At 46.9% G+C, this 23,221-nt stretch overlaps 1 protein-coding gene across 2 annotated transcripts; it reads left to right on the top strand.

Annotated features, from left to right (window-relative positions):
- Positions 1-2,823: 2,823 nt before the first annotated feature.
- LOC128502611 (regulator of G-protein signaling 3-like) lies at positions 2,824-13,890 on the top strand. Of its 2 annotated transcripts, none has more exons than XM_053472456.1 (7): positions 2,824-2,958; positions 6,917-7,357; positions 9,802-9,878; positions 10,276-10,344; positions 10,443-10,504; positions 11,678-11,844; positions 12,236-13,890. In XM_053472456.1, the coding sequence occupies exons 2-7, from the start codon at positions 6,917-6,919 to the stop codon at positions 12,413-12,415; spliced, it is 996 nt and encodes a 331-aa protein (XP_053328431.1). In that variant the 5' UTR covers positions 2,824-2,958; the 3' UTR covers positions 12,416-13,890. The 2 variants fall into 2 exon arrangements, with proteins under 2 accessions (XP_053328431.1, XP_053328432.1); XM_053472457.1 differs by having other exon boundaries at positions 10,280-10,344; positions 12,236-12,370.
- Positions 13,891-23,221: the final 9,331 nt, after the last annotated feature.

The following is a 23,221-nucleotide window of genomic DNA, read 5'->3' as shown; positions in this document are numbered from 1 at the left end:
CCCTCTGATTTGGGGAAATCACCTCTGAGACTTTAGGAGAACTCGTCAGAAGGAGACAACAGGGAAAGTTGTTTTTGGGCATCATTTCTAACCTTTTAACTCATGCCTGGAAAAAACAACCCTCTCGCCCCTGGCATTTAGACAGCGGGCATTAGGTCTACAACCTTATCTGATATAGTCCGGGCTATGATAACTCCCAGCACTCCCGGCATGTGACTCCAGGAACGCTTGGAGTTCCAGATGCTGTGGAAGGAGCGGGATGTTGGGTAACAGACACCATCGTGGGGTGAGTTGGGGCCACATGTTTTAGGCAGAGAGACTGACCCATACTTTGTGAAAAGAGGAAGCTGCAAATTTGTAACAATGTTGGGTGCAGAAACAGAAGGTTACGACATGATGTCTCGGCCAGTTGCCAGATACTGAAACATTCAAGTGGAGCTCTACAGCCTAATGGTCTGAGATCCTGGTAGATGAATGGAACAGTCTCCTGGCAGAAGTGGTAGAGGGTTATACAGTGAGGGGATTTAAACATGCGCGGGATAGGCATACGGCTCCTGAATCTAAGACGAGACCAACGGCTGATTAAGGTCTGAGTTTTTACAGCAGGAGAAACGACGGGCGACGAGATGGGGCCGAAAGGGGCCACTCTGCCGGCAGGTTTCTGTCACTTTTATGGTAACGGGGATTTGTCTCAGGTGACCGAACGCTCTTAGCCTCTCTATTGGTTAATTCAATAAAGGCTCATTTGTGTTCTTTCAACGGGGCCATCAGGCAGGTCCAACCGGTCACTTTCTTTGGAATCTGTGCAGAAGGTATAGAGTTCTAGAATCACGTGTATTGTTGCTCTACCGGCCAACACGCGTGTGACGCACCCTCCCAGCTCCAATACATGGACAAAGAGTACATATTCCGGTGTCTTGCGGCTGTCTTTGCCCGGCTTTGCTGCCAGGACCTGCCCTCAGCCCTTGGCTCATCTCACGTTCCAGGTTTTCTGCGAAGGGTTAGCCTACAGCTGACGTTCACACCAGGTTCCCCCTACAGAAGCCGTCCGCTGGCCATGGCCTCGGGACTAGGCATCTTGTATTGAACCGTTGCCACCGGCCATGACCTCGGGACTGGCCCAGCAGCTACTAAGTGGATGTTCAAGATCTCAGCTCCTTCATGAAGCCATGTCAAGGTTTGCTCCTCAACTTCCATGTCTCCATGTCTCTGCCCAGTCAAGTTCAAAGGCAAGGGCTCTGGGGCCATCTAAACTCAGGAGGACCTCACAGCAGAACTAAAATACCAGCTCTGATGGAAGGCTGATCTGCCTATGCACTTCCCATTATTTGTTTACCATTATTTTCACTAACGAAGTAAACACAGATTGGGATTGGGGTGACTATATACTGACATTAGGGGAAGAGCGATCTCATCCACTCGTGGGATGGAATGGTTTTTTCCATATGACTCTGGCACCAAACGACATAAACACAGGGGGGCTCTAACATTTAAAATAAGAACATGAGTAGGAGAGAAGGAAGCGAGAGAAAGGAAGTGAGAGAGGGGATGGGGAGAGGCGCATGGTGAGACAGGGACACGATACGATGGGGAGAGGATAAAGGGATGGAGGGAGGGAGACAGGCATGATGCAAGGGAGAGAGACGGAAAAATGGGGGAGAGAGAGAATCCAGGTTACAGAGGGGGGAGCAGGTGGGGGAGAGAGGGGAGTATTTGGAGGGAGGAGAGTGAAAGGTGGTTTGAGGGGCTGGGGCAGGAAAGGGGATAAGATGAAGAGAGGGTACCAAGGAAGGTTTGGGAATGGGGAAGAATAATGGGACGGAAAGGGCTGACAGTGAAGAAAAGATGGGAGGGAATGTAAAGGGATAAGGAGGAGAGAATGGATAGAAGGGAATGTAACGTGATAAGGAGGAGAGAATGGATAGAAGGGAATGTAAAGTGATAAGGAGGAGAGAATGGTAAGAAGGGAATGTAAAGTGATAAGGAGGAGAGAATGGATAGAAGGGAATATAAAGTGATAAGGAGGAGAGAATGGTAAGAAGGGAATGTAAAGTGATAGGGAGGAGAGAATGATAAGAAGTGAATGAATAAATGGGGAGTGTGGGTTAGTGTGATGAGGTGAATGAAATGATGGTACCGGAAACATGCAATGGGTTAACAGATAGGGAGGAGAGAAAAATGCTTTGGGATGAAAATATGGAGAGTAAAGGCATGAGGAGGGAACAGAGTGCTGGGGCTTGGAGGAGAGCATGAGGAGATAGTAGGGAGTAAGAGGAGGAGTGATAGGGGAGGGAAGTGCAGTTTAGAGGAGGAAGAGACTGATTGAAAATACCACTGGAGACACAAAGGCCTCCAGGGGAGGTGAGCCAACTGGAAAGAGGTGAGGAGGGGCTGGGGATAGGAGACTAAGGGTTAATTAGCCCAAAGAGGAGGGGTAATGGGAGAGGGGTGGATACAATGAGGAATGGAGCAGATAATGCAACACAACTCCCAGCAGCCCCAGGCAGCCAGGAAACGGGTGTTAGAACAGCTGAGGGTCTGGCCAAACCTGGCATGGAAAGGGTTTGGATGAGTGTGATGGGAGTGGTAGGGGCTGGATTTAGGTACAGAGGGGGGAGAGAGATATCTATTCATCAGGGGGAGAATGGGGAGGGGTGGCTTGGGGTATTAAAAAGTCTGGGGTTAAAGGGCAGCAGGGGTAGGGAGAAGGAAGGGGATACTGAGATGGGTAGGGGGCGGCTGGGGGGGAATAATATAGAAGCGGGGTGGAGGTGATCGGTAAAATAGAAGCGAGGAGAGAGAGGGTATGATAGCAGAGGAGGGGAGGAGAGCTGGATGCGCGTCACGGATTGGGGAGGAGAGACAGGAGACACACACACAGACACTGCAGTGACATAGCAGAGGGAAACTCCCAGACACTGCAGGGGGACCACAAGAGCTGACACTCTACACAACAAGGTGAGTACAGCCCTTTCCCGAGCCCGGGGGTGGGGGTCGGGGCCATAAGGGCAGCTCAGAGCCCGGCTACCGGCCACAGAGCTGCCCCTGACTCCTGCTGCAGGGGTTAACACCTTGTCTGCCTGAAAGGTAAACGGAGTCCAGCTGTCTGCATTAATGTGCTGATCGGGGCGCATAGATTAGTATACATTATATCCTATAGTCCTAGAGGTTTCAAGGTGGTCTTAGGGGTCAGTCTGCTCTCAAAGACCTCATATGGTTTCACAACAAATTGCAGCAGCAGCTGAGACTCATCACTGGCTTCACAACCTGCACTCCCCTCCACTATTCCAGTGCCCCCCCCAGCCCTGCTATTCCAGTGTCACCCCCAGCTCTGCTATTCCAGTGTCACCCCCCAGCCCTGCTATTCCAGTGTCACCCCCCAGCACTGCTATTCCAGTGTCACCCCCAGCTCTGCTATTCCAGTGTCACCCCCCAGCACTGCTATTCCAGTGTCACCCCCAGCTCTGCTATTCCAGTGTCACCCCCCAGCCCTGCTATTCCAGTGTCACCCCTCAGCCCTGCTATTCCAGTGTCACCCCCCAGCCCTGCTATTCCAGTGTCACCCCTCAGCCCTGCTATTCCAGTGTCACCCCCCAGCCCTGCTATTCCAGTGTCACCCCTCAGCACTGCTATTCCAGTGTCACCCCTCAGCCCTGATATTCCAGTGTCACCCCTCAGCACTACTATTCCAGTGTCACCCCTCAGCCCTGCTATTCCAGTGTCATCCCTCAGCCTTGCTATTCCAGTGTCATCCCTCAGCCTTGCTATTCCAGTGTCACCCCCCAGCACTGCTATTCCAGTGTCACCCCCCAGCCCTGCTATTCCAGTGTCACCCTTCAGCCCTGCTATTCCAGTGTCACCCCTCAGCCCTGCTATTCCAGTGTCACCCCTCAGCCCTGCTATTCCAGTGTCACCCCCCAGCACTGCTATTCCAGTGTCACCCCTCAGCCCTGCTATTCCAGTGTCACCCCTCAGCCCTGCTATTCCAGTGTCACCCCCCAGCACTGCTATTCCAGTGTCACCCCCAGCTCTTCCTGCACCCCCTATTCCTGTACTGCCCCAGCACCCCTGTCTGTCTCTCTGCTATTCCCGTAGTGGCCGTTCTTTCTTATTGTGTCTGGAAGCATACATGTTGGTTGGGTATACTCAGCACTGTACCGTCTAAACGCACTCCAAGCCCTGTCACTGCCCCCCCGTACAGCCCTCTCACAGCGTCTCTTTATAACAAACACCAAACTCCTCGCCGCTCTCCCTGTGCTCCATTCCTGCTGCTTGTTCTTCTTGTTAGAAGGGGTAGTGGTTGTCAGGCAAACCTGGTAGAGGTGTTTGGGTTTGCCCCGTCGCTCGTCTCATTGCCACTTGACTGCCCTGGCACTGAATGGGTTAAGGGCGTCTTTTGAGGGAAATTAGATGAAGTTGGATAAGACGATCCATGTTTAGCTACTTTGTTGACGTCTTAAAGTTCTGGATTTCACCCTGAACCCCACTCTATCTGCCCCCCCTAATCTGACCCGATACCCCACTCTATCTGCCCCACCTCCTTCCTGCCCTCCCTGATCTGACCCCAGGCACCCCACTCTATCTGCCCCCCCTCCATCCTGCCCTCCCAATCACCGCCACGTCTGTATCGCGCAGGCCACCCGCACACAGAGCTGTCTCACGGGCCGCGCTCACCGCTATTCCTGCGCTCTGTTTGCTGTAAGCGCCTTAATTATCACTTAGCGGGGAACGTCTGTATACACAGCGGGACATCTCCACGAACACGCACCTTCTCCTCCGCGTGTACAGCGACATACGTGTGCCTGCACATACAGGTGATATATATATATACACACATAGATATATACACCGGTATGTACGTTACTCACGGGTCAGCTAATACCCAGGATCCTGATACAGAAGCTCCGAATCTTTGCTCCGAGCCGAGTGGAACTTTTGGGGTCACTTTGAGACCCTCGGTTGGCGCGCGCAGCCCCCTGCAGCAGTGCGACTCACCAGCAGAGTGCTGCAGAGCCCCTCCGTCGTACGCAGAGCGAGGCATGACCTTGGATTCGGTGCGGAGCTGCGGATACCCTTGGCGCCCGAGCGGGGGGTCTGCAGACTGACGTTCAGACGTAACGCTCGGAGACCAATGAATAAAAGACCCCCAAATACTATAAATACCCCCAAAACTAGAAAAGCTTAGATAGCTAGTGCGAGGTAAGCGGATACCACCTCCCCCCGGGTCACCCTGCAGCACAATGAATCATAATAACGGGGATGAGCCGTCACGCGTCGGTTCTCCTGCGTCACCTCCCTGCTGAGTACCTATTATTTCTCAGCTCTCCCTTTACCTGCCCTGTGTTATTTACCCTGAAAACACTCCGCTGTGTATTGGAATAACGGGGCAATTATACGAGCGCGCGCTCCCTGCCGTGTCCTGCTCCCGGCTCCGAGATCTGCCCTCGGGGGCAAAACCCGCCCTGCGTGATTGGAAGCGCCCTCGTAAATCTCTGGAAACAAAGCAAGTCGCGCATGGAATCCGGGAGACGGCGTAACCCGGGGATATGCTTCCGAGAGTTCTAAGGATGCTAAAGGATACGGAAAACAAGGTCATTTGGCGGCTGAGGGTTGTGGGAGTTGTACCCCTTTTATATAGGTCCTAATAAATCTACCCCGCAATGTAGAAAGGAGGCAGAGCGTTTGGAGTGCATGTATCCATCCCTCGGGGTAATATATTGTGCGGATTATCTGCTTAGATACCCCCCAATGTTTCAGATGGCGAGACGGGGGGGGCTCTTGTTTTGGGGGCTATGGGGCACATTTTATGAATATAATATCTTATAAAATCATTATTTCCGGCACAGAGGAGAGAATGGGGGGGGGGAACAGAGAGACATTTAAATAAATTACAGGAGAGACGTTACAACAAGAGACCATAATCTCACACTAGAGGGTCTTTACTGAGAGTGTGGTAGATACGCGGTACAGCCTCCCCGCAGAGGTGGTAGAGGCTAACACAGTGACGGAATTTAAACATGCGCGGGATAGACATACGGCTCCTGAATCTAAGATGAGACCAACGACTGATTAAGGTCTGAGTCTTTACAGGAGGAAAAACGGGCGACTAGACGGGGGCCTTAGCGGGGCCGATCTGCCGGCAGATTCTATGTTTATTTTAAAGTTTAATGAATAAAGCTGTTTCTATCCACATTATCGGGGCTTTTAGGGCCGTAGAACCCTGCGATCCCCTCATACCCAGCAAACATTCCGAGAGCCTAGAAAATAAAACATCAGTTAGGAAAAAGGGGACAACAGGGATTTGGGACTGTCTCCCCCGAAGAAGGATACTTGGGAGGTATGAGTTCATACACGACAAATCTATGTTCGGTATGATGTCATTGCGTGGCGGGGCAGAGTATTCTAATAATAGAATATCGCAAATTAAAATCTAATGGTGTAAATGCGGTAAAAGCCTTTGGCCGGCGCCGGCCCTTTAAGATGGCGTGAGGAGCGGGAAACAATCCCCCCTCTGTTACCCTGAAGCGTAAATACAGAGGGGGCAATAAAAGTAAATATCCTGCGCTGGGGGAACATTGATTGGCTCTGGTTTTCAGGCACAAGGCAGACTTTGTCCAGGGATTGACACGCTTTAGCATGTCAGCTACTTCTGGATTCTATTCCAAAACTGCTGGCTGGGAGTGCTGGGGGTTTGGGTGCTGGGAGTTGGAGTGGTGGGAGTTGGAGTGGTGGGCTTTTGAGGTGCTGAGCGTTTGAGGTGCTGGGAGTTTGAGGTGCTGGGAGTTTGAGGTGCTGGGCATTTGAGGTGCTGGGCGTTGGAGTGCTGGGAGTTGGAGTCCTGGGAGTAAGCCCTTAGGTGTTTTTGTGTCATTAAAGGAGCAGGGCAGTCTTACTCGTCCCTCTGTCTCTTTCACAGATGCTCCACGTGTTTAACCCTCTGCGCAAGTCTGGCAGCGACATGTGTCTGTCTCCGGATAACCCCCAGCACTGGAAGCGGCTGGCGATCAGAAGAGCGGCCCCCACTACCTGCCCCGTGTCCTCCGCGAGCCCCACGTCCGCCTTCCCCGTGCCCGAAGTGCGGGTGGAGCGCTCGCTCAGCGCCGGGAACTTGGCATGTGACAGCGAGGAGGAGGAAGGTGGGGACGGAGGAGCCCTAGGGGTCCCCAGATCTGTGTGGAGGACACGAAGTGAGTCCCATTTGGATACGGGGGGAGGGGAAGTGCCCCTGGGGGCAAAGGAAATGTCTAGCAGCGGATGGAGCCTGCCCTCGCCGAAGACCCTGAGGAAGAAGAGAAGGGCGGCCAGGGTGGCGACGGCGAAGCAGAACCTCCTCTCCTTCTTTGTGGGATCCTTTAAGGTAAATAGAAGAGAAAGATGAGAGACCCTCGGTCTGTCCCTCCCCCTGCAGGGCGACACAGACAGGAGGAGCTAAGAGTCTGTCCCTCCCACTACAGGGTGACAAATACATAAGGAGCTGTGAGTCTGCCCCTCCCACATATATAACTTAGGGAAGAAAGTAGAGGCCACGTTTGTAAAAGGAAACCGTAAATATAAAGCGATAAGCAGGAAATTTCCAATGGTTTCCATGGCGACTGCTCCACATTTAGAACCTTTCTTCGCTTTAGTAGCCTGGCCATATGAGTCTGCCCTTACCTCTTAGCACAGCAGGAACCGGTGGGTGCTTTAGGGTGGCGGGGACACAGTATGACACAGACAGGATCTCGGACCCCCCCCGCCGCAGTATGACACAGACTGGATCCCGGACCCCCCGTCGCAGTATGACACAGACTGGATCCCGGACCCCCTGTCTCAGTATGAAGCAGACAGGATCCCGGACCCCCCGTCGCAGTATGACACAGACTGGATCCCGGACCCCCCGTCGCAGTATGACACAGACAGGATCCCGGACCCCCGTCTCAGTATGACACAGACTGGATTCTGGACCCCCATCGCAGTATGACACAGACAGGATCCTGGACCCCCCTGTTGCAGTGTGACACAGACAGGATCCTGGACCCCCATCACAGTATGACACAGACAGGATCCCGGACCCCCCGTCACAGTATGACACAGACAGGATCCCGGACCCCCGTCGCAGTATGACACTGGCAGCGTCAGTTTAATGTCATCCTCCGCGTGGCAGCACCGGCAGGGGGTCTATGAGTCTGTGCCGCCCACTGCAGGGCAATTCATGCAGTGACGCGAATGCTGATGCATCTCCGGCTGTTTGGCGTGTTATGTATGTAGTCAGCACACGGATAATGTGTGTGCGCCAGCATCCGTTGGCACGTGCCCACCTGTCTGTACACGAGAGCCGGGTAAACAGGTGCAATAACCTCTAATGGATCCCTGCTCCGGGGCAGGAGAGGAGGGGCAGCTTCCAGTTTAACAGCAATCCTGAGATTACTTAATGCTACGAAGTGGGAGGTGGAGAGCGATGAAAGAAAACAGAAGGGGAGATGAAAAGAGGAAGAAAAAGAGACACTGAAGAGTGATAGGGAGGAGAAGCCGTAAGAACATAGAGCTTAAAACGGCATAGGGGTGAGAGTGTTACCCTGGGGCATGGAGTGAAGATAGGGGTAGTTAGGCAGCTGCCTAGAAAGGTGTCGGGGACCGAAAAAGCCCTGATACTAAAAGCCTGAAAATTCATCAAATTGTGAGAAACTCTCCAATATACTCCTCTTTCTAATAAATAAGATTTAGGGTATGAGGTAGAAATTGGGGCAGATTTTGCCCTGTTTGTTATTATTTTTTTTCTTTTCTTATTACGGTGACATCGTTTATAAGATAATGGGGAGTTTACGCTGAAATAGACGGGGGACGTAAAACGGAGGGATTGGATAAGAATTAGCGGGCAGGGGGCCTGGGGCAGTAACCGGCGGTTGTTTAGGGTCAGACTCGCCGTTTCCTGTTGTTGGTCCTCAAAACGCAGCTGCTTTCTCACAGCCCCTATGACTCTTAACTCCTTCCCTACCAAACCGGTTATTGGGGATAAAAAAACAAACAGACTGGCACATTTAAGATTAATAAAACTACACGTGGTGTCTATAATATATTAAGTAGTATTCTAAGGGTCCCCGGTTTGTCACGTTTATAAATAATAGCCACGTCTTAATGAGGGAGCCCACGGAACCTTGTGCGTCTCTGCCTTGACCTCTCAAAGTTCTTTGGAATGTTTGCATCTCTCATTAGCCTGCCAGGCTTTTGAAGGACCCAACGATCTCTCTGGCCTTAAGGTCAAAGCAACGTGTAGCCGAAGGTGCTCCTGATCCTCCAAGGAGGTCTAACCTGGGCATGCTCCAGTCTTGTAGTATGGTGGTGGTTGGGTACACTTACCCCTTCACTATGTTCTGGAGACTTTCTTTCTACTTGTCCTAGCCGTTTGACTCAGCCGGCTGGGGGATCCAGCTCTCCCGTTGGCTTTCTGGAGTTGGGGAAGGGCTTGCATATCCTTTTCAGGGAGTGCTACCCCAGAGGAATAAGACTAGAGACCTGGTTGTCCACTGTGACCTTACAATGGCACATGGGCTATCTGAGTGTCTTCAGCCGACGGTGATGCGCAGCACAATCCTCTTGGAGTCATTGGTGGTTCTAGCTCTGAAAGGAATGCAGTCGGATTGCATCATAAGGGTAAAGTTTTTTCTGGAATAGGGGATATAAATCTAGGTAAATAGGTGTTTGCGTATCCCGACCCTGATAAGAACGTCGCATAGCCTTGCCATCTGCTTGGGGTTGTTGGGGGGGGGGAGAAGAATGAGTCCAACTTCTGAGAAGATGGATGTATAATCTTCTGTTTTGCAGTCCTTGGCCTCTAGTGTGGAGACAGACATTGGCTCGGTGTGTGAAGCTGACAGAGGACACAGATCAAAAAAGAAAGAGTGAGTATCGCGTTAAGTCTACCCCACCTGCCCTATCTACTGACCCTGATACCCCCTCTGCGGATCCATCCCTGGTAAACTTCTCCTGTTTTTCTATTAGAAGCATAGAATTTGAGGGCCGATAATCCAGTCTGCCCATTATTCCTGGGGTAAAGACACAAGCCTTAATCAGTCCTATGTCTTGTTTTAGATTCAGGATAGCCATGCGCCTACCCCATGCATGTTCTGACCTCTACCACTTCTACTGGGAAGTTGTTCCCCCTATCCACCACCCTCTCAGCAAAGTAAAACTTCCTTACATTACATCTAAGAATCTGGCTACATTTTGATTCTATGCCTTCTTTTGTTTCTGTTACTTTGTTGCACCCTCATCCTAATCACATTATGTTTCTTTCAGACAGAAGCACAAGAAAAGTCACCTGTCTCTTTTCCGCCTCTGGCCGCTACATTCATCTCACTTTGGGCGGTAATAACGTCATCCTGTTGTCTATTTTGGGACTTTTGTACCTTTTTGTTCCTCTTCCAAACTGTTTCACTTCTGACTCTTTTTTCCTTCTCTCGTAGACCAAGTTCAGAAGAAATCCAAAGCTGGAGGCAGTCTCTCGACAACCTACTTTCTCACCCATGTGAGTAAAATAACCTCTGTCCTCTGCCATTTTCATCCCCTAAATCGCTAAGGAGTCTGATGACTAATGTCGGGTCAGAATTATTATACAATCCTCCATGTGCTAAAAGGGTACATGGCCTTACCAGCCAAACGGGCCATGAAAGACTCAACATGAGACGGGAGAAAGGAGACACAATAGAAACTTTCATATACAGTGCTGTGCAAAAGTTTTAGGCAAGTGTGGGGAAACAAGTAAGAATACTTTCAAAAATAGACACGGTAACCGTTTTATTATTTAACAAAATGCAAAGTGAATGAACAGAAGACAGCTCTTCACCCACTAACAAGGTGAAGTTGCCGAGGGCAGTTTAATGTCAAAAGTCATACGCATTGGCAACACTGAGAACAGCAACAACCCACAAGGTAGTTACACCTTTTCAGGGAGGTCTCTCCTAGGCAGAAATTTCAAGGCAGACAGGGGTTTCCAGATGTTCCGTCCAAGCTCTTTTGAAGAAGCACAAATAAATGGGCAATGCTAAGGACCGTAGACGCTTGGCTGTAGCAGAAGGCAGTTTGTTTGCCAGAAGGCTGGAGAGAGGTACAAGAATGAGTGTTTGCAGGCAACAGTAAAGAATGTCCCAGAAGGAAGCTTTTTTTTAAATAACAAATAAAAGGAGTGCCAGGACTTGGGGACATGATATAAAGTCAGAGGGTAGAGAACCGAATGTTAATGCAAGCAAAGTCTACTGTAGAGAAAAGGTAATAGATACCTAGAATGGACTTCCAGTGGAAGTAAGCAAATTGAAGAAAGCTTTGGATGTGTATAAAGTTATCGTAAAGAACTGATAAATTAAAGTGATTCACAAAAGGGCCGACCAGATGGACCAATGGGCTTTTCTGCAGTCGCAGTTTATGTATCTTGGTGAACATTCAGGAATGTGCAGAAACAAGTTCTAGAGCAAATATTTCCTTAAATACCCAAAAGCCATGAATACCACAAGCCTTCTCACGGTTATCTTTGTTTGAGTGGTTTGTCCACCTCTGCCCCCCAGCAGTTTGGCCCTTTCTGGCCGCCACGTAAAGCCTAGTTCTCCTTCTGTCTCGTCTTGCCTCGCCTTCACTAAAACCCCCCCACACCTGACTTTCTGCCCATTCCTATCTGCCCTGACGCTCTCTGCCTCCCACCCTACAGACGGGCGCGCTCTGTTTCGCGTGTTCCTGCAGTCGGAGTTCAGCGAGGAGAATCTGGATTTCTGGCTCGCCTGCGAAGATTATAGGGATACTCACCCCCACTTTATCCTACAGAGCCGCGCACGCAAGATCTATCAGCACTACATCGTGTCTCAATCCCCCAAAGAGGTACTATTTTACTGACGCTATATACTAAAGAAACGTCAGAACTTCAAGAACAGTTTACAAGGTACAACAAAAAGAGTGCCCTTATGTTTGTAGGCAATAAGAACACTTTTTAACAGATTAAAATGGGCCATATATGGGATTTACATGATTTTTCCTCCCCGTTTAGATTATCTTTTCCTTTTGGTGAAAGATGGTTCTGGTAGCCTTTGTTAATGAATGGTGAGCTACCATCGAGACATTGAGTAAAATTTACGGGGGGTAAATTATTCCCTTACTCCTCAATATTTCCGATAGAACGCAAGCTATGGTCCATGGTCGCGTCTGACTTAGCGCCAAAATGGCGGCTCTTGTACGTACTCCGCACTGATCATACAGCCTTCCTCCCTGGTAGGTAAACCTAGATGCCGGCACGAAAAAGCAGACAGAACATAATCTCCTCTTCCCAACCCGCGCAACCTTCGACGAGGCTCAGCGCAGGATCCACGGCCTTATGGAGCGCGACTCCTACCCTCGCTTCCTGCACTCAGACCTTTACCAGAGTTTGCTGCATCCACCCAACGGGGCCAGCTGAAGGTCCTTCCAACATGGCGACGAAGGGAAGGAGTCACCTGGCCAGAGAGAGACAGCTTTTCTGGACTGGACTGGATTGTCACTGAACGGTCTTTTTTTTTCTTCTTGTTTTGAACGAGTCAGCCATGCCAAAGCCTGCTGATGGTGGCCATTTTGAACAACAATGGGTGTCCCTTAAGTCGTCTCCCACCTCGGGCAAAAGTGTAGTTAGTTATGCAAATGCTTCTATGCCAAGAGGGAGAAATTGTGAACACTAAATGATTTTTGCCTTTAACCGGCTGCCATTTTGAATCAAAATGGGGTCGCTCGTGGTAAATTTTGATTCAAGATGGTATCCGTTAAGTCAGCGCTTGTTATTTGCGCCTGTGCTCGTGTCTGCCATTTTGAACACTAATGGACGTACGCAGAGCCGTGTCCCAACGTATACGATCCTTTGTCTCTCAGGATGGGCTTGGTAAAATTATTTGTATGATGGGATTACAGAAGACTGGCCATTTTAAGTAGTTGATATTGCATGACCCATCTGCTGTAAGAGAGCGTTGACTGTCGGGTATGAAGGCTGTGGCCTGTGCCGCCGCTTGTCATGGCATAAACCGTATGGCACCTGTAAACATATTTATATATAGGTTTTTTTTTTATGAAGCAGAGTCCCCAATTTATTTAACAATGGCGGGCCCAGGCCTGCTGGGTACATCCTATGTTGACCCATGCACTTTTTTTTTTCATCTTTGAACAAAAGGTGTTGGAGTAAGTCTTGCCGCTAACACCTGACGAAAGTCAGCCATTTTGTCACCTAAGCCATCCACCATTTTGAACATTTTAAGTAAACCTCTCAGAGGTGTAGATGTCTCTTCTTTTCTGAAGAGGTCTACATTTTGGAGGGTTCTGTGGCTCACCTCAGCTCTCCTACCTCCCAAGCCTCTTCTTATTTTAACACAATGGATCTCCTTTGAAACCTCGCACCTTTTTTTCTTTGCACTGTTAAAGCCTTTTGCGCCTTTTTTCCGCCATCTTATATGCCTCCGTATTGATGCACTGAAGCCATTCCCAAAACCATTATGCACGGTGTTGCCTCAGGAGGACGCCATTTAAAAAAAAAAAAAATGGCCCACACTGGTGGCACGAATGAATGTTGACCGTTTTTTTTGCGTCTGTGAGATTTTTTTGTTATCTGTAGCAAATAGTTGGCCATTTTTGGAAACCGTTCCTCGACAGAGACCCAATACTACAAACCTCCGCTTCTTAACCAGAGACTATTAGAGTTATTGCTCCTTTTGCTATTACTTTGTGGCCAGAGGGACTTGTTCAGTATACCCCCCCCCCTTGCCTGAGTGTTCTACATTTGTGGCTAAAAGTACAAAATCAGGAAAATGTTTTTTTGTGTGTTTTTTCTTGGTTTTTTAAGTCTAAATGTTTTTTATGGGTAAATCTGTAATTAGTCTTACGCACTGAATAAAAATATGCAGTATTGACCATGTTTTTTGTTTTCAGCACTGACGATTTTATTTTGGGGGGAAAAGCCAGTTTAATATTTTTACTCGGGAGCTGTGATCGATGATGCTAACTTTCTTGATATTCACAGTCAGGTTGCAACTGGAAAATAAAATCATTTTTTACTTTTTTTCATTTTAACCATAAAGTACGTGTAAAGAGTCAGGGTTGTAACGGGAAAATAAAATAATAAAAATAATTAAAATAAATACATAAATATATATAAAAGCCATAAAATATGCATAATGATGATGTTTTAATTGCTATAAACAGCTATAATGACTGACTGCCCCCTGTGGGCATTTTAGGTATTGCAGGGCTTCATTTAGAATGTTTTGCCCAGGAAGTTTGACATCTGTTCACGGTCTATGACATCATATACATGATTTTGTTTAGTTGTTTAGTACAAAAAGAATAATCTATACATTGCATATAATGAAATCTATCATGTGTTTCAAAACATTACCTCTCTTCTCTCAGGGCTCCTTAAATCTTAGAGCCGATCCTGGTTATCTCTCCGGGTTGTTTTTCTCAGAGCCTGAAAGAACTTCACAAACTTCACAATACCAGATGTTATTAGAAATGATATGTTTTTCCAGGGAATTCATTGTAAAACTCTTATAATTTCCCACTCCTGTTTGACAGGGAAACAAACAATTTAATTCATTTGGATATCTGGAGCAGGTGTCCTTTGACCTCACTTGACCTTCCTATCGCTTTCTTATGATAATAAAAAATGGAAATAGAGGTTTTGGTCCACGAGAAGATGGAGTTTGGAGTCAAAGCTGATAATTTTTTTTGGCCAACAAAGGAAAAGGGATCTCATGGATCTCTTCTCCAAATGGAACAGCAGGAACTGCATCAGAAGAAGAGAACTTCAATGTCTCTACATCATCTTCTGTGTTGGTCCAATAAAAAGTATTAAATTTCGACTAAAGACCCATTTCCCTGGCTAATACAACTAAATCCAGTTTTCTTGTTTTTGATGAAAACATTTTTTTCTTTTATTCAAGCTCTAGAGATGTCTTTTCAGGGACAACCAAGATCCAACTTCCTGTTGGCCCAGCTGACATCATGATGACCTCACAGCAGCATTTCCAAAATCATTCCTCCCAGCATTCTAAATATCATACCCAAAGCGGACACTTTTTTTAAAAAACTTTTTGACACTTTGTGTCTTTTTGATGCTACAGCAAAAGCTCACTGGGAATGGACCATTATAACTCATAATGAAGTTGGTGAGTAGAAACCCCACTGAGTTCCTAGAAAAGGGGGACATCAGGGTAGGAGGAAGAGAAGGGTGGATTTGGGTCCTAAAATGGGACTGTCCCTCCTACACAGGGACACTCGAGGAGGTATATGAAACGTTTTAGAACATGGAAGACCGTCTCTATAGCTTTCATATATCCCATAAAGCCGTTGTGTGGCTGCTTCCAAACCCAATACAAGAAGCATCTCGTTCAACCTTTGAAAAAAATTTCAGACCTCAGATATTCCTGTTGGGCCACCGTATGTCCACAAGTGGCTGCTGGCTGGGGTTAGACCATAAAGAGCAAATATAATCTAAAGCAGATAAAGTTAGCTAAAGTTTACTCAAGCTTCTTATCTCCTGCTTGTTAGTTCCCCGACATATCTCGATACATTGTATTTATACAAGATGATTACGCCATATGCCAGCAATCAGCGCTCTATGGCCGAACTGACCTATGACATAAGAGACGCTTTACTCCAATCAGCAGCTGCTGTGCAAATATTATCAAACCTCGCCATTTTTAACATTTCTATTTCTAATTTTTCACTTTCCTGGCATGAAAATCGCGATGTTTAACCCAAAAGCTGCTGGAGAAAAAAAAATAGTTTCTGCAAATATACAGAAAGAGAAACCGCGGCAAAACAAGTATAAAAGGTGACTACGTAAAAGAACTGCACCTTCTGTGATGCGTAAGGGGCCAGTCTGATGCCCCCATGCAGCCCCGTCTGCCAACCGGCAGCGCAATAGCTGGGGAATGGGAGACGATGCATAAAGGGGGTTCAGATGACTCTCTATGCATTTGCCTAAAAAAAGTTCATTTAAAGACTTATTGGGGTTTATTTATTAAAGCAGGAGATTGCAGGAAAGGCATGGTCATTTTATTGTGCATTATTTTCCTGCAAGGGCTGGCCCTGGGTAATGCATAATGTAGTTGGTGAGGCGGTAATAACCTGCTGCATTGTGTACAGTAATAACCCCCAACACTGTATACACTAATACAACCCCTTGCACTGTATACAGTAATAACCTCCAGCGCTGTATACAGTAATATAACCTCCAGCGCTGTATACAGTAATAACCTCCAGCGCTGTATACAGTAATATAACCCCCAGCGCTGTATACAGTAATATAACCCCCCAGCACTGTATACAGTATTATAACCCCCCAGCGCTGTATACAGTAATATAACCCCCCAGCGCTGTATACAGTAATATAACCCCCAGCCCTGTATACAGTAATATAACCCCCCAGCCCTGTATACAGTAATATAACCCCCCCAGCCCTGTATATAGTAATATAACCCCCATCGCTGTATACAGTAATATAACCCCCAGTGCTGTATACAGTAATATAACCCCCATCGCTGTATATAGTAATATAACCCCCAGTGCTGTATACAGTAATATAACCCCCATCGCTGTATATAGTAATATAACCCCCAGTGCTGTATACAGTAATATAACCCCCAGCACTGTATACAGTAATATAACCCCCAGTGCTGTATACAGTAATAACCCCCAGCGCTGTATACAGTAATATAACCCCCCAGCGCTGTATACAGTAATATAACCCCAGCGCTGTATACAGTAATATAACCCCCCCAGCGCTGTATACAGTAATATAACCCCCAGCCCTGTATACAGTAATATAACCCCCCCAGCGCTGTATACAGTAATATAACCCCCAGCGCTGTATACAGTAATATAACCCCCCAGCGCTGTATACAGTAATATAACCCCCCAGCTCTGTATACAGTAATATAACCCCAGCGCTGAATACAGTAATATAACCCCCAGCGCTGTATACAGTAATATAACCCCAGCGCTGAATACAGTAATATAACCCCCAGCGCTGTATACAGTAATATAACCCCCAGCACTGTATACAGTAATATAACCCCCAGCGCTGTATACAGTAATAACCCCCAGCGCTGTATACAGTAATAACCCCCCAGCACTGTATACAGTAATATAACCCCAGCACTGTATACAGTAATATAACCCCCCCAGCGCTGTATACAGTAATATACCCCCCAGCGCTGTATACAGTAATATAACCCCCAGCGCTGTATACAGTAATATAACCCCCAGCGCTGTATACAGTAATATAACCCCCAGCGCTGTATACAGTAATATAACCCCCCAGCGCTGTAGACAGTAATATAACCCCCAGCGCTGTATACAGTAATAACCCCCCAGCACTGTATACAGTAATATAACCCCCCACCGCTGTATACAGTAATATAACCCCCAGCGCTGTATACAGTAATATAACCCCCCAGCGCTGTATACAGTAATATAACCCCCAGCGCTGTATACAGTAATATAACCCCCCAGCACTGTATACAGTAATATAACCCCCAGCGCTGTATACAGTAATATAACCCCCCAGCGCTGTATACAGTAATATAACCCCCCAGCGCTGTATACAGTAATAACCCCCCAGCACTGTATACAGTAATATAACCCCCCAGCGCTGTATACAATAATATAACCCCCCAGCGCTGTATACAGTAATATAACCCCCAGATCTATGACCGATCGGTGAGCCGTGTTAATGGAAGCAGGAATTAAAGCTGGCACCGCAGAACGCACCTGTTTACCGGCAGACAGACCAATCTGCCGGGTTCATCTTGCCAACTGCATTCCAGACAAACAAGGACGTCTCTGTACAATACACAGGCGCTCTATTCCAAAGGAGCCTCGGATAACGGCAGCGTGCGCGAGGCAGGGATGGATCAACGAAACTCTAGGAAACAAGAACCTCTCGCAATCCAAAAGCAGAAGACCCCGCTACGGGTTATTCCGTAATTCACTCGCACCGATGATCTTGTTGTTTATAGCTTTTCCTTAACTTTTATAAGAATTAAAACCAATACTAGAAATCAAATATGATAATTCTTGTCCAGCAAGATTTTGGCACAAAATCCATAAAATTCTGCTGCTGGGTTAGTAGCCAACGGCTTTTCTCTCAGAGACGTAGAGACATTAAAGCAAACCCAGCTTATTCTACTGATTTGGGGGAAGTAATTGGGGGCATCGCTCTCCCTTTATTATTATTATTATTGAAATAACGGTACCGGTTACTTCAGTTCTAGAACGTTAGAGTTGAATAATGGTGAAGGTCGGCCTTCAATTGAAACTTTGACTCTAAACGCCTTCATTGTCTGTGATGCGTATAAAATGGCCGACGGAGGACCTCTCTGGCTTATAGTTTACGGCTGTGTATTTAGTTCTCAGGGTCTCTGGGTGTACGGCCAGCTTCTCTGGACTGGACAGACTGGGGTAGAGCAGAATGAGCTGGTGTGACGTTGATCCTCTTGTCTGGTTTGGCTCCATCTGAAGCTCCTCCACCCGCTAGATCTACATGAAGCCACTCACCCAGAAGAGGGAGAGCTCCAGGTGGCTACACCAAGACCTTCCCAGGCGAAGCAGCTCTCCAGCGACCAGAGTGTGGATGAATGGGGTGGCGGAGATCTATTATGTGTCCATATCCATTCAACACATGACTCAAACATCTAAAAACAATGAGAGTTAATCAATAATATAAAAAATAATAAATATATAAACTCTTTTGCGGCAGGGAACTAAGAGGTTAATATTTTGGCGGGTCTCCGGGTGTGGTTTATACACATATGTGTGGGTGCGCATGTTTGTGTTTTATATTTACATTAACACCCAGCAGTAAAGTTTATAGCAAAGTGTCTCCAGAAATATCTCGCCTGACACGTGGACGTCCAAAACTCACTAATCCTGGCTCCGGGGTACAATGAACCACCGGAATTAGCAGAGGAAGAACGGGGAGGGTACTCTTCCCCGTTAACTACTTGTCAGCTATTCTGGTTATCTGTGGGGCAGTACTTTATGGGTTAAATGAAAGACACACTTGGGGGGTCATTAATTTGGAGTTGAGCTGCCTCTGGACCCAACCATGAAGGTCTTTGACGCACCAGCCCAGGTCTCCTTGGGCTGTTCGGTGGAGATCAGAGGAGCTCCTCACCTGGTCCATGTTCCCCATCGCCCGCAAAGGTTGGACAGGGGCACAGCTACAACGGGACAGTGCCTAGATTGGGAAATCCGGGACTATTGGTAGGTATGTGTTCACCTAACCAGTAACGCTGCCATTTCAGCCCCAGTGAGCTTCACCCGCGAGAAGAGTTGGATTGTCCTGAGCATTTTGGTAGATTTGGGGAAAATTGGATATACAAATAAAAAATGATTCATTAAATTAAGGAGCCGTCTCGGACCCGTCTCCGGCTTCTCGATGAAAAATGTTCACTCGGACATATCAGGGTCCGGGCAGAACATGGAGCTGGAGAAGTCTTTATCTCTGCAACGGTCGTCGCCTCCTGATTAATCCTCGATAAGATCTTTCCACCAAATTCCACCCAGAATGCGACGGGAGAGATATTTTAAGATTCTCATTGTTTTCTGTTTAAGTAATTGAGAAATAGCTGAACTTCTGCCAAAAAGTAAATTTTCGCAAAGAACATCTGACAGAATCAGTGGAACAAAAAGCATTCTCCAAAGTTATTGCCCAACCGAGGTGCCCGTAGCGAGCTCCTTTATCCGAACCTGTTCCGAATTTAGAACCAGACACCAAAACCCGAAGCATTCACCGCTGTTATAATCATAGGAATATTTACTAAATATTCTAACTATTGCTCCCTCCAGCCGTCATAGTATTACGAAATGCTTACTGAGAATTTAGGGGGGGAAAAATAAGAATTAGGAAAAAAATAAATATTTAATTATCATGTCTGGACAAAACCAGTATGTTAAGACAGTAGACCGTTATATTCTTTCCTTTTAAGATTTAATCCCAAAAAGTAAGACGGAAAAGCTTTTTTTCCCGTTTCTATGGCAACAGCCTATCAGAGCCTGAGTTTGTGTCACGTGACAATTAAGTGATCCCCGCAAAAATTGGGAATCCGTTGGAATTTCGCGATTAAATAAATAATTTTTTTGGGAAGGGTTGTGGCATTCAACACTCTGATGAATTACGTTTCTAACCCTGTGTTTGGTTACAAAAGTGTTAAGTTCAGCAGAGGAAGTGGAACAGCACCTTTAAAGTTATCACTGCCTCTGTAGGTCTAATAGCGTATCCTGGCCTTTTTTTTGTAATGCCTATATTCGTGCGCACATAATCCGAATACGTCCCACCAGGGCCGCCATTAGGGGGTCCGCTGATACAGGGGCCCTGAGGGGAGGCAAATAGACACTGGGGAGGGGGCAGATATGTACAGACACTGGCGAGAGAGGAAGGCACATGGGCATGTGTACTGGAGGAGAGGGCAGTAGAGGTGTAAGGGCACGGGGAGGACAGGCAGGGGGCATTGAGGGGACAAAAAATGGAAATAGGGACTGCGAAAGAGTACATGGAGGGGGCACCCGAAAAATTCCTGATGGCCTCCCTGCGTCCTATACCTGCAAACAATCCTTTCGAATGCCCCAGCTCCCTCTAATGGACAAGTCATTGGCGTTTAGGAGTATTTAATATATATCAAAGTATTTCAACCCAAATTATTGTAAAATTAACTCTTTAGAGGTTATAGACCGTTTGTGCCGCTGCTTCCGCTTTACCTGGTGAACTTGGCCAACTCCTGATTCAAGCTACCATAGAGAGATACTAGAGTGGCCTGCTCTGCTAAGGAGGAGATATCCCCATCTCTATGGTTTTCTTCCGGGAGGACAGCTGGACAGCAAATCTTTCGGGGGTCCTCGGTTTAGGAAAAGGAAGCACAGAAGAGATTTTATCTGCTGAACCGCCGGAACAAATCCATTTGTGTCTTCTTTGGAAGCTGAATGCATCTGCTAAATCCGGAGAAAGCAATCAAACGGCATTCAGAGTCCAGACCAAGCGTTTGGTGTCCCGTGCCAGATCCTACATTCAAATATCCAACGTCCTTACTTTGCCAAAAGCGGTAGAACTGAACACAAAATAATTTCGTTCTCAAAATGCCGTTTTAATTTCGATTTGTGCATGAACCGTCTCAAAAAATAAATCTGGGTATTTAAAAATAAACACTATTTGGAAATATATTCATTTATTTTACGCTATTTTTTTTAAAATACAGAAATATATTTTGAAATTCCCCCAAAAAATTAAAATAAACTGATCACAAAAAAAATGTAAATTAACCAATTGAGCTTAAAAAAGTTGTTAATGGGATATGTTATTTTTATTATTATTATTATTACTCATTTTTAGGAGAGTCATTATGAGCAAACATCTAAACCCCGATAACACGGTGGAAATGTTTCAAACCCCGGAATTATAGAATGTACCATAAATACACGGGTCTTATAGAAACATTTTGTATATAAATAATAGAAAAATATGTTTTTTTCCAAACAACTCCCTTTATCTGCAGACCTGGAGCCGCCGTTGCTGTCAGTCATGTGATATTTTGGGTGACTTTCCCGGCTCAAACACCACACTGAGCTGATGCTTTATGGCGATGCTAATGAAGTCCGTTCCTCCATAGACTTTCATTGGTCAAAGTGTCCAGCTAGGTGATTATGACTGAGCAATTCTATTGTTTCTTACAGGCACTGGGTTCAGATAACAGAGCGAGATCTCATACAAATGGCTAATATGCAGCTGCCTGAAAATATCATATTATGAAAGTACCAGAGGTTGTTTTTTTTTTTAATTAATATTTTTTTCAAAAAAAAAATTTATACTAATAATAAAAAATGGTCTCCTTAAAGCAGCCATCCCATGTATAACCACGTGGCCGAAGTGAAGAGTCGCACTGATCTTCAGACGGCATGACTGGATCCTTTCTGTGTGCGCTCCTTGGCCACAAAATTCCACATAGCCCCTAATCCTGATTGGCAGCCCATGATGAGGCTATACAGGTGCTATACTGGTTTGGGGTTATACTGGGGAGCGCTATATGATGCACTGTGGCCGTATGGACAGCGTTCTCTTCTTCCCTTCAGATGATGATTTAGAGATGCACAAACCTCCTATGATGTAATCACAGCTTCGGAAATGTCATGTTCGGTGGTATCGAGTAAAAAGGAAGTGTCTTGTGCGGTTCTGATAATCTCTACGTGTACAAGAGATGTGAGAATACCGGCGGGGAGAAAATAAAAGTACCCGACCAATGAAATGTTCCTGCTGAGCGGTTCTGGGGCTTTGGATCGAGTTAGTACCTGCGAGAGGGACAGCTCGGTCCTCGGACCCGATTATGGAGAATGTTTGCGGTGTCTTAATGAAGCCCCCACTTTAGGTCCACTTGGGCATCATACCTGGCAACTCTGTGGATTTCACCGGCTCACCCACTCTACACCCACTTCCCCTGCAATGATTGTGAGTATCCCGTGATGTCAGTGGGACCGACCTCTGACATCACCAGGACCGACCTCTGACATCAGCGAGACATCCAACCTGGAAAGTGCTCTCCAAGTAGCCAAAGCCAGAATTTCCCCAGGTGTGCCGGGCACTCACTACAAGATCCATCCCACGCTTGTTTATTCCAGGGAGGTCCTCTGTGGCCTTACAAAGGAGCACCGTCATCTTCTTCATTACGTCCACCAACGACTAACACGATTGTACCTTCTCAGTGATGCAAGTACCTTTTTTTTAGGTATTCCACACATTGGCAGCAGTAAAGGGGCAGACAACAAAAGAAATTAAAAATATAAAACTTTATTAATGTATACGAAAATGAACATTAATAATGATTGGGAATTAATCCATCTTTAACGGCCGTCTATATGTTATGAGAGTACCAACATGGCAGTGCGGGGGAACTCACTGCTACCAGAACAGTGAGAGTACAAATATGGCCTCGATAACGCAATCGGGACCGCAATAGGCCCGCCCCTAATTTGCGTCTCAAACCTCGCCCTGGATTGTACACATTACTTCACAACAAACTAAGCTATTGGATGAGAAACGTGGGCTTGTCGGTTATTGGGTCATCTGTTACTCTAACCACGCCTTTACGTGCAGCTCTACCAACCCATTTCAAGATAGTCGCTGATCCCGCCCACCCAATCAGAAGGCCTGTTGTGCTGTGAGGTCACAAACCAACGGTTTGTGGGCCTCTTT

The sequence above is a fragment of the Spea bombifrons genome, chromosome 8, assembly GCF_027358695.1.
Source record: "Spea bombifrons isolate aSpeBom1 chromosome 8, aSpeBom1.2.pri, whole genome shotgun sequence".
Classification (NCBI taxonomy): Eukaryota; Metazoa; Chordata; class Amphibia; order Anura; family Pelobatidae; genus Spea; species Spea bombifrons.
The sequence above is the reverse complement of the archived record's forward strand: the minus strand, read 5'-3'. Positions and strand labels throughout refer to the sequence as shown.